We start from the raw sequence: 12,592 nt of genomic DNA on the forward strand, positions 1-12,592 counted from the left end.
TAGCATTTTCCCAGCATGTATTAATTCATCCCCGCGAATGGGCGTGTCATAGAGGAGAATAGACACCGCTCGCCATAGAGACCGTTATCTCCTTCTGTTTCCCCCTTTCTTTCTTATCTTTCAGTCGGTGATGTCCTCAGGGTTGTCAACTTAAAGGGGTTGCATCTTGGGTGTATTTTTTAAAGAATTCCTTTCCGCAGCTTCGGATTAAAAAATGAGTTGAAGTGAGGTGCTATTCCACACTTATCTTTCTCCTGAATTTTTTAAGTAATGAACGGGTAGTTGATGTTGAAAACGGTGTTATAGGGCAGAATGTTGGGTAAACGAGGGAGAGAAAGGAAGAAAACAGGATTTTAGATAGAGTGAAAGGTAGTACGAATTATTGTGAATAGGAGAGGGAAGTCCACTAAGGGAGGGGAGACTGCCAGAATACTTTTTAAATACTCCATGCAAACCTACCTTAATCGGTTGAATACTTTAATTCTAAGACGTGCAAACCGAGGAAAAATTAAATTTAATGTGTATATTCCACACTGAAAATGTATTGCCGACCGTGTTTTTGACGCTTGCATCATACAAATTTTGAATATTAAATTCCTTAATTATGTTACTGTTATCGTCAATTCTGAAATATATTGTTATATGCGTTTTGGTAAAGTATTGAATTAAGGTACTCTATTGTAGTATTAGTGTGTAAGACACGGTATTTCGTACACTCTCAAGATTCTGGAAAATCAAAGAAGACTGTTTCATGCAACTTGGTACACAACTGCAAATTGGAATGGAAGCAACTCGAGTTCATAATCCCAGATAAGCATCAAGGTTCAACTTTTTTGATACCTCGGTATCATGATTATGATAAAAATTTGGATCCGTTTATTATCTAGACGCGTACGCTCAGTAAATTTCCTCTCTTAAGCAGTATAGAATTCAGGCCAACGTTCTTGTATTGAGAAGCGGATGATAATAATGGTAATGCTTAGATTATATTTCACGCGTGACATGATTCTTCTTTTCATTTGGAAGCATTTTGTCCCTAATCACCCTCGGGACGATCGCTGCGTTTGATGGTCTTACACGCTTCTTATCCCCTTTCCCGAATCTAGCGCGTCAAATGTCAATTCGACACGGTGGGCCCTACTTGTGCCGAATGGTTGAAAGGGAATGTATCAAATTATGATGCGTATCGCTGCGATCCACGCAGTGACTCTACTCGTAATCGGGCGTGACGACTTATTATTACCGTATCCCTTGAAATCCGACTCGTCTAAGTGAGAAGCTCGTTTTATTTCTTTTTCCTTACCAATCCGATTGTGCGCTTAAGTAATTGATCGAATTGACCTCCTTACGATGCCGCCTGGTACTAAGGGAGGCACTTAAGCATTTACTATGAAGGGTCAGGGACACGAACGAGAGTTTTCAACCCTTGAAGTTATGGAATATCTTTGGTAATACTGTAACGAAATGCTCTCCCCTGAATTTTTTTCTGTAAGATAATGGAATCTAAAAAGTGTTAATAGTTACCATAAACTATTTTTCCCGCCTGTTTATCGTAATTGGCTTTCGTTTGCTGTTTTTGATACCCCTATCATCGAAAAATGTCAACCTTTACTTTAAAATACATTATAATCAGACTTTTTGTCGCAGCAGTCCTTGTGAAGTGAACTGGATGTTCTCCTATATTTTTTTTTACTTTCATAATTGTATATATCGATTTTCAGTCTTAAAGAAGTTAATTAAATTCAATATTATCATAAACTCGTCGGCGATTTTAAGTAATTGAATATCAATGAAAATCTGGAAATGTTGAAGCGAATTACTGAAACATCAGGCACATTCTTTGGTTGACTTGAGAAAAATAATGTACCATCCATACTTATTTGTGAAGTATAGATATTTCAATCAAGGATCATAAAAATTATTTCAGTGGAGCCGCTACGTATTCCTCAAAAAATCAGCATGTGTAACTCCTCCGTTAGTTACGTAACCGTCTCATGAATTTCTAGCACTTGTAGGGGATACCGCGAAGTCTTTACTTGACTTTTCAGAGGTAGGCTATATAAAATTCGTGGTAATAGAAAGAGAGTTCCGCTAAAATAGAGTCCCCGGACAGTCAAACTCTTGCATAGTCGGTGTTAGAAGTCAGTGTTTATGATGCTCTGCCTTCCCATCCCGGCTTCAAATCTGTACAGGGCACTGATTCTCCCTTCTCACAAGGTATGGCGTGTATTTACATGTTAATTCGTATACCATGCATTAATATGTATAGCGTAATGCATATTTATGCCGTGTTATACCACGCAATTATTTTTTTGCCGTAATTGATCGCACTTTATTACTATGTCCAGCGCCTCAAGAACAGGTTTTCTGCTCACAGTTCGGAATGTTCTCTTTTTAATTCTTTGCTCCCAAGAAGGCATTACATCGCTGTCAATTTTTTTTTCGCTGCGGAAAAATGACTGTTCCTAAAGGAAAGCGTGGTGGCGATCACTGTCGCTTTTAATCTTTTGCCTCCTTTTTTTATCGGGTGTGTTTGAAGAATATATTTCGTCGATCGCGATAAATTCCACGTGTAGGTACATACTTCACGCGCGGAATTAATTTCATTATCCAGTTGAATTTGTGACTTTTCGTGTCTTGTTTGATTAAAATAAGCCGTCCTTCGCAGTATCCTTGTATTTAGACGCGAAATAATTTACGCGATCGTAATTTTAATGGTGTTCGTAGCGTCGATCAAGTATTCTGCACCAGTTCATAAAAATCTCTCTCATCCAGCTGCTGAAAGCTAATAACTGTTTTTTTTCTTTTCGTTTCGAAGTTGGACTTAATCGAAACTTCACTGTTAATACAATTTTTGCTCTCTTAGACTTGTCTCCTTTGACTTCTTCGATTATGTCGTAAATTATGACCGTAGGCATCAATCGTGTGAAAAAATCTTTATCCAAGGTTGACGCGGAATCCAAACCAGTAATTTATCCATTTATAGAATGGAAAATCAAATCCTGGGCTTTGATTTACAAGTCCGAACAAAGAAGCTGGTTACTGAATATTTCTCTTGACATTGAATGCAAGCATGTTGTGAATTCATTCAGTGCATATTAGGTATGAAATATTTCATTGATGATAATAGTTAATACGAAATAGCCATGATGAATTCAGGCAAACTGAATTCAGGTAATTTTGATCATGAATTCAGAATAAAGAAAGCAATGTGGATAATTCTATCGATATTAAGTGTACAGTTTTGTGCTTAATTTAAGGTCACTTTTAGTTGGTAATATCACTAAACAATAACTCAATCCGCTTTATCGTTCACGTCCTGTCATGAATGACCTTTGAACAAGTAAATCACTGTGCAGATTTTATGAATAATTCAACCCTTTATGACCATTATGTCTGCTCCAGTGGTTGTATTGCTGGTACCTATTCTCTATGTCCTATCTGTATGGAATATCTTTTTTAATTTTTGTGTCTACGGGTGTTGATAATGTAAACGCTACTTTAAGCTTATTCATTTCACTTATATTCTCTCATTTTTATCCTTTACCCGCAGCAATAAACGGAGGAACAAGGTAGACGTCTTCCCGGGACCCATCCAGACTTCGCCTCCGGCCCGCAAGGAGCCCCAGAAGCACCACTGCACCCTACAGAGGGCCTCTACCCTCAAGCACGAGCCCAACTACCAGAACCACCACCAGTTCTACCGGGCGCGACACCTCCAGCACCAGCAGGCGCAGCGGGTGCCGCCCGACCGCGATGCCGCCATGACCACCGCCCGCTCCACACCCAACCTGCTGTTCCTGCCGAACCAGGCCGCACCGGCGTCGCTCCATTCCCCGCCTGGCGCCGCACCCGGCTCCGCCGCGCCGCTGCCCTACTCGGCGCCGCCGCACCACCACCCGCCTTCCGCGGTGCCGTCCATCTACAATTACCTGCAGCAACAGCAGCAGCAGGGGCGGCCTGGGCTGAGCTTCTCGCCCCCGGTGGCGGGGGGCGAAGGGAGCGGCCGACCCCCCGCCCCACCCGTCAGGGACGCCTCCAGCCTCAAGGTGAGTGCATGTAGCTAAAAGTATTTGTTTGTCACAAATGGGCTCTCCCGGTTGGGGCAGTGGCGGATACAGAAAAAAAACTCAAGGGAGGGCGCAAAAGATATCTTGAGTTACCTTTGCTTTTATTGTGATAAAAAAATAATCAAGTCACATACAAAGCTTAACCCCTTCCACTTCCATTTATTTTCCGAATATCGTGCTCCTATTCTCCATTATTTTTTATGTGGTTTTCTTTTAAAAGGTAGGTAATTAAATAAAGTTTTGTGATTTGCAATCAGCGTAGAACCGTGAAATAAAATGTGATTATTAAACATGGAGAACACAGCTATCGCTACTCCAAGAAATTCATTTTAATCCTTCCAATGCATCATGTTTCATGAAATATGAACTATTTATATACATATCCTGTGAATGTTTTGACGTTGTTAAGCTTTCAATTATTTATATTGTTCCTCTAAATAGTGCTAAAATTATGAGAATCCGATGACGAGATACACTCGTCATTGCGCGGTTTGGCATCGAAAGTTCATGACGAGCTAGACTCGTCATTACAGCGCAAGGGGTTAAGAAAGTTTTATTTAAATTGATTTTACACATAAAAAAGACAATGCCAATTCATGATATAAATAAGTTACAACTGTGGTTCAGCAATGTTCACTAATGCGGGCGGCCCCCGCGCCCCGCATATATATTTGCCACCTGGTTGGGGTAGAACTCAAAAATATTACAAAATAATTTTGTTGCATACTCATATGTATTTTGCAACCGTTTTCCGAGTTATTAAACCGAAACTGAAGTTACCCCCATAACTGTAGAAAAAGGGATGCTAATTTATCGTTTTATTGTTTTAAGCTTACCGAGAACAATTTAATGCGGATTTTTTTTCTTGTAAGTTAACTTTCCCTTTCGTCAACCGATTTTTTTTTATAACTGCGACTTCGGGTCCGAGTAGGTCAAAATTTTAATTTAACCGTGAGAACACGTGGCGGGGGGAAGTGGTAATTTCTATGCAGAGATAGGTAAAAATTGGTGAATAAATGCATTCAAATTACGTCCCATCATAATCCTTTTTAATAATTCTTATTGGGTGCCAAGTTTAATGAAAATCAAAATTTCCCTCAAGTTAAAAAAAAATTAGTGTTACGGCTATAATTTATCTCCAAAGTCATTTTCCATATCCTTGCGCAATTTTAGTGCCGGATAATTTGCCTCAGTGTGGAGTCCATTCTTTGTCTTCGTAACTCCACTAGTGGGACACAATATCACTTGAAGGTAGGCGTCCTAACCCCTTTCTCGGCATAATCAGACCACCAATCCCCATCCTCTCGGGTGCTGGAGGCAGTGAGGATGCAAGGGTTGATCTCGCATTGAGCCTCCTTGGGAGGAGGGGAGGGATTCGATCCCAAGGTCGCCCGCATGAAGAGAAGGGAGTCTGCGACCCGACTTGGAAGATGAGGTGCCCGGCCGCCAGCCCCAAACCTCCTTTTTCCCCTCATCACTCGCCTTTTTATCCTGTAAAGTTTTTATAAAATCGCTTTGTTGTTAGTCATCTTGTCCGTGTCAAAGCTTGCAACTCAACTTTAACCCACTTTCAGACTAGCTATCAGGCTGAAATTTTCAGAATAAATCAGAACTAAATGGCAGTGCAATATTCTTACAATTTTATTTTGATGTTACCTGTATCTCTATTGTTATTCAGAATTTAAAATTAAATATGATGATTGGTTTTAAAAAAGGCCACAAAAATCCGATAGCGGCGCTGCGATCATTTCAAAGGAACGAGAATGATAGAGAGCCGTAAAAACATGTTTTTTGCGTCAAAATTCATTGAAAATTTGTTTTAATAAACATTTACTTGTATTCTTTTTGGATCGCGTTAATAACATTGTTCTTTTATAAAATTTTATTTTTATTTTGCATTATTTATGCCTGTTCTCGGATAAGTTGGGAAATATTACTTGATATGCTACGCGGAGAAATAATGTCATCTCTAAGAGTAAATGCTGCTTTCCGCGATTAGCTGCTTATTTCAGCACAGTATTCCTTGATGAAACTTATTTAAAAAAATACTCCGGACTGAATTATAAACTGAAATCTAATTCAATACAAAACTGGCTGGCATATGGTTGTTATCTATTCAATAAAGCTAATTCGGCTTCTTTTATATAAATTAGGGATATAATTTTTCATATGCATCTATTGTGGGATAATCCCGTGGATCAAAAAGTAAAATAGGCATAAATTTATTCATTTGGTGAGTTTTTTACGCGATATTTGATGCACATACCTTATCCCAATTATTGTTGAATATGTTCGACGTAGTTATGCATTTAGGTTGTACTAAAGTGTGTTTTACAACAATTTATTCCTATCTACATAAGGATAGATTCAAATAAAAGTTATAAATAAGAGTTAAAAATAATTTTAGATAATTTCCTTTAAAAGCTTAGGACTTCACGCAGGCATTAGGCGTGTTGTTTTCTATGAGTCTCATTGTTTGCAGGAAGAAATTTTAAATAAACATATATTCAGTGCGGAAGCAAGGAGCATTTCGGGAGTATAAATTCCTCCAAAACATCTCTTTTTCTGCTGGATTTAAGTGATACGAAGAATTGTAATGCTTACCCAACGCCTCACCCGGCACTCTAATCCGATATCCAGAGACAGCTTTCGTAAAGTAAAGTAAGGAGTAGATTGGATGAGGCAGCATGTATGAGAAAACATCCGGTGGATTACTTTGATTGATTATTTTGTTAAACCCGCCACCGTTAACTTTCGCGGACGTGAATGCTTCGTTCTGTCTTCGTCTCGTGAGGCGATCGTGTTTTTTTTATTCACTCCCTGTTGAAGAACTCGATCTTTGGTTCGCCCCTGAGAGAGCGCGTCTTCGCACGGAGATCCTCTGGAATGCGTTTGGGGAGGGAGTAGGGATTGGGTGTCGCAGTGCGTGCGAATTGCACGCCCGGACATATCCAATCACGTCACGCACCGTCCCTCGCGTCAAATATGTCGATCGCCCGCAATAGAGGAGTTTCATCTCATCTGTCGATCGTCTGATGCTAGATGCTATGGTAGGTACTTGCTCCCAGTATCGCTGGTATTCAGCAGTTATCTTAATGTCTCTCGAATGTGCATTAAACAGTGGCGCCAACTCCGTGGGGATGAGGGGGCCCGAGCCCCCTCAAAAATTCGTTATGTGCGTGAGGAAAAAATGTGTCAGGCTTGTCGATTTTCCCCGGAGTGTCCAGATATCGAGATTCAAGTTATCAATGTTCTAATGTCGATCATATGCCTCTTCTAAAATGCTTAAAAAACTTAAAACTCACTACTTATAAAATTTTCCGGGGCAAGATCTCCGGTTTGGGCCCCCCCCAATATTTTTTGTAAGTCGGCATCCCTGGGATTAATAAAGAAATTCTCTACAAAACGTATCTTTTACTATGGAAATATAAATGAACCACAACTGGTTCCACTGCACTACGTCTAGGATCTTCTTATCCTCCCCCTTCTTCATCCCCCCTTTTGGATTTTGAATTGAGAACTTATAGGTTGTCCCGCAGATACTGTCTTGTCGCCGGAATCATAATCCCGAACCTTTAAGTCCCATTTCTCTTGACCGCCATTTGGGTGTCGCAGGCTACCAATAGCAAAACCAGAATTTCTGTTCCTAGAGGAATGGAAGATCATCTCACGAAGAAAAAGATCCAGAGATTTTTCTCAAGATCCCCTTTCAGGTAAATATTCCACCTCCTCAGTAGAGGCTTGCAACCGAAAGCAAAACCGTTACTCTCCCCGTTTGGAGCACATGACCGTCTTAGTATTGGAAAAATCGATTTCGATTAAAATGGAAAATCGAGTTTTAAATGCCAAAAATTGATGAAATCGATATCGAGCCTTGATTTTCGAGTTTCGATCAAAACTCAATTTCCGATTTCGATCTTTACTATTCCGTTTGATCTCAGTTGCGTCACTACCGGTCTATGACAATTTCATCCATCCCATGAGCAAGGCTCTTCTCTGAGGCCGGCAAAATTGGTAGGCACGCCTTCGATCACCATGAAAGCATCGCGGTAATCTGTCTAACAAATTTAGAGAAGCCTAATGGTTCCGAAGCTTTTATCTCGAAACTTTAATGTTGGCGCAATTTAAAATGGTTACTCTTACGCTTGTATTCTAAGTAGATTTTAAAAGTATTTTTTTCTAGATCTCAATTGTGTCTATTAAGTGTTTTTCGAATGTATAAGTAACATGTTTTGTTCAAATTGTATTTAACGAAAAGAACCGTCAATGTTTTCGACGAATCGATCTTTAGGTTCAAATTTCGATTTTATTCAAAAATCTATCTTTTTCATTCCGATCAAAATCTACTGCTCAAAATCATTTTTCCATCATTATACCGTCTGAGTTTGTGTTCTCAGTCACTCGGATTAAGTAATTGCTCGACCGTGACCGTTCGCATTGAGTTCGTTGAGTTTAAGGACGTTAATGATTAATTGTACGAGCATAGACTCTGGCAGTGATTAATAATAATAATAATGTTGTCTTTATTACAAGCGAATTTTTGGACTAGATAGTCCTCTCTTACAATTTAATTGTTGCGTCAGTGCCCTGGATGGTGTTAAATCCACCCAGGCGGGATTCGAACCCGCGACCTCTAGGTCGGCAGGTCAGGGACATTAACCCGGCGCCACCGAGGCCGGCCAGAATAATATGATAGGTTCCGAACGAGAAGAGCTCGGATGTTACGTCCCTCTGTAAGCCTCTGCCCCACGGTGAGACAATTTTGCGTCATCGGGCGAGAGAGAGTTTGCGCACTCCTCCCTTCCTCTGTTCGTATCTTGAATCCTTCCACTTCTCTCTTCTTCTAAGTTCGGACTTCTTCACCGTCCTGGCCCCGCATTCCTCGCATTCTCGGCCGCCGAGGGAGAGAGTGAGGGGCAGAAATCGCCCTGCCCCCTTGGGTGCCCCGCGGAGGTGATACGCATCCCGATGATCTCTGCCAACTCCTCCCCACCCATCTGATTCATCCGTGCTCTCACGGCTTGCCCGAGTCTAACTCCCTACTCTTCCTCCGTGCCAAAACCGTCATCGTTATTCACTTATTTTCCCATAGAATAAAATAAAATTACTTTGTTCTATTCCACACTTTATTTTCAATAGCACGACCCGGGTTTCAGCATCTAATGCTATCATCAGGTGACCTGCACAAGTTGGGTGGTTACACGGTGCATTTTGGCGTTCATTCTCAGGTTCATGCATTTAGACATTAACCCGTACGTTGTTATGTACCGTGTAAACAGGCCTTAACACCCGAGAAATCTTCTCTGCCATAGGGGGATGATGATTGCGGGAAAGGGAACAGTCGGGGGTAATTATCAAAATGCTTCGTGTGCAGAAAAACAGTTAAAATTCGATGGCGGCGGTGTCCAAGCGCATTTGTATCGCTGGTGCGCGTTTGTCTATGCAGTCTTTATTATAATTAGACGATTAATAAACTGTAGTTCCACAATATCTAATAAAATAGTATTTTTTGTAAAACTAACTGCAGAAATGAAAATACCCCGTCAAATAACAAGTGTGCAATTTTCAAAGTAATACGACAAAAATCAGATTTTACTTATTACTTCGTAAAAAGTAATTATTGTTTCAAATTAAAAATATTATTGAATTTTAATGTCCATTTAAGTATTGAGTTAATGTTCATTTTGAAATTTGTATTAAATTATTATTTAATTTAAAATTTGAATTTTATTTTAAAATTAATAAAACATTACATTTCTGTCGGTTTGTACCAATCTTCCATCGTTAAATTACATTGATGCAATGATACCTCCTTAAGATTTATCAGATTGTTTTAACGTCGACACTGAGTTGTTTTTTTTACCCACAGGAAGTTCGTGTTTGTATTTCGTTCCCTGTGAGCTGGAGATTTTCCATTTTTTGTTCGACTTTTTGGCAAAAGAGTCCTTCGGTCTGCCACTGTGTCCACTTTCTACGTCTGGAATGCTGCGGTAATCCCTCGGGTCGTTGTTTCCTCTTAAAAATATTTTCGACCAGTTTTGTGTGCGCTTGACCCCTGAAACCTGTTGTACACCATTAGTTTTGGAGCATTGCCCCGCACTTAACTGCCATGGGAAAAAAATGCGACGGACAGGTAAAAAAAAGCAGGTGGACAATGAGAACGGGTCTCTTTTTTTAAGGGGGTTGGCAGAATAGAAGGAATTTTTCCATCCTCCTGTCCTCGCTGTCTTGTTGGGCACTTAAACCTTACGCGGTTGTAAAATTGTCGTCGGATTTGTCTTTGCCGCTCGCAACAGAACCGGCTAAAGGTCTAGTGGTTTAGTGAGTGCTTGTGTCATTGCCTGAGATATTTCAGCGGTTCCCACTTGAGGGTCTTCTTTTGTGTTACCGAATTGCACTCCGAAAGGGACTTATACTTTCGACGAAAAACTGACTTTTACTCGCTGTCAAGACCGTTTTACACGGATCACGTCATTGCGCAACCAGACGCATGTACGAAGGCGCAATCGAGATTGCTTCGTGTAAAGCGGTGAATGGTTAGAACTCATGCCGGAATGCTTGATACGAGACGGAAACATAGCCCCTGCCCTAATTCCAAGCTTGCATTCACGCAATTTCAACATTTTTTCAGTGCCTACCTGCGCAATGACGTGCCCCGTGTAAAACGACCTTCAAAACATCCGAAGTACTGATCTCTGCATTTCTCCAGGGTTTTCTTCCGCGTCAGATTGTTGGTAGACAACAGTTTCGCTGGCTATCCTGCCAGCGAAACTGTTGTCAAGACCTTCGACCTGAAGACGCTGGCAGGATAGCCAGCGAAACTGTTGTCAACCAACAATCTGACGCGGAAGAAAACCCTGGAGAAATGCAGAGATCAAACCATCGCCGCGGAAACCTACGCTCTAACATCATCCGAAGTACGATTGTAAAAAAAATGGCATTGGGTCCTTTAACATCACAATGTAGCGACACAATGTTGGTGGAGTATTGGAGCATGTGTTGACGTTAGCGGTCATATGTTGGATCCCGTCCATTTAAACCTTCGTTTTTTGTTTTGCGAAGAGATGTAAAAGGAACCCAAATGTTGACATACTTACTCATCTTGGTTAATACATTTTCAATGCACTTAAAGATGAAGAAATGCATTCACAATACATTCCTTGTTTATTTAGTTCCGCATTCTATTAAATTATTTGAATTGCAATTGCAATAATTATTCATTTTCCGTTGAACAAAGTGGTTTCATTTAAGCAATTTATAATTTAGAATAATGAATATTATTGTTAATAAAGTATTCTACCGATTAAGGTAAGTTTCCATGGAATACTAAAGAAGTGATTTAGGAGCCTCCCTTTCCTTCCAGCACTGCCTTCTTCAGTTCTCTGTGAGGCCTACTCCCTTCCAATCTATCTAAAAATACTATTCTTTTCCTTCCTCTCCCTCGTATACCTAACATCCTACTCTCTAACACTGTTTTCAACATCCCCTCCCCGCTAAGTACTTGCTCCATCCATACCTTCTGTCTCCTCTGTATCTCATATAAAATCTGCCTCTCCTCACCCACCATGTCCAGCACTTCATTGTTACTCCTCCTCTCCGTCCACTTCACCTTCTCCATTCTTCGCCACACCGACATCTGGAATGCCTGTCTTTTCTCGTCCTCCTTCCCACGTGTCCACGTTTCTGAACCGTAAAGCGCTACACTCCAGATCAATCTCTTCCCTAACCTTTTTTTTAAATTACATATTACATATCGATCCTCTCAGAAGCTTCTTCCTGTTCATCAACTCATTCCTTTCATTAAGCTCCGGAATAATTTAGCCTATTAGGTTTTAGTTAGTTACACTCCAGATCAGATTCTTTTCTAACCTTTTCTTTAGCGAAAAACCCTGGAGACAGATTTTAAGCTGGGACCTGTGGCTTCTACAACACCAGCGGCACATGCTTGGACTTGGATCCGTTTCTCACCTGCTAAGCCTCGTCTTCCTCTCTCCCTTTACAGTTGAAGAGCGTGATGGAGAGATGCGACCGCTATCCAGCATCGTCTGAGCTGTGCGACGGGGGCCGCAGGAGCACGGGCTGCCCCCCCGAAGACCCTCCCTTCCCCTCTCCCGACTCCCCCCCGCCCCCGGGGGCAGGCCCCAATTCCTCCTCCCTCTCATCCTCGCCCGTCCGCAGCCCTCCTTACCCCTTTCCCCTGCCGCGAGTGGACCGCGATGGCAAGCCCATCGGCGACTCTGATTACGCGGTGCCGTCTCCGCCCGAGCGGGACACTGGCGCCGGAGGGTGCTGGATCCAGCGAGGCACCACCCGCCTCACACAGGTAGGCCTCACCACACATTCGGACACGTCCTGATTTATTAAATAAGAAGCAGTCCCATCCATGGCTTCCGGGTTATCTACGTCAAGCTGTTTTCAAGATGACGTTTCGTCCTCTATATGTACCTCTAATGGATGAGAATGGCCCTCTTACTATACCATCCTCAGTATGGTACACATAGAAAGGCATTTCCATCTTTTAG

At 41.3% G+C, this 12,592-nt stretch overlaps 1 protein-coding gene across 2 annotated transcripts in view; it reads left to right on the forward strand.

The window, feature by feature from the left end:
* The window catches only part of LOC124159347 (ataxin-2), a 680,714-nt gene that overhangs the window by 473,348 nt on the left and 194,774 nt on the right, over nt 1–12,592 (forward strand). For both annotated transcript variants that reach the window (XM_046535104.1, XM_046535103.1), the window contains exons 2-3: nt 3,554–4,049; nt 12,073–12,393. In XM_046535104.1, the coding sequence (XP_046391060.1) occupies nt 3,765–4,049; nt 12,073–12,393 (606 nt within the window). In that variant the 5' untranslated portion in view covers nt 3,554–3,764. The remainder of the gene's footprint in view (nt 1–3,553; nt 4,050–12,072; nt 12,394–12,592) is intronic.

This window comes from Ischnura elegans, chromosome 5 (genome assembly GCF_921293095.1).
Source record: "Ischnura elegans chromosome 5, ioIscEleg1.1, whole genome shotgun sequence".
Lineage (NCBI taxonomy): Eukaryota > Metazoa > Arthropoda > Insecta > Odonata > Coenagrionidae > Ischnura > Ischnura elegans.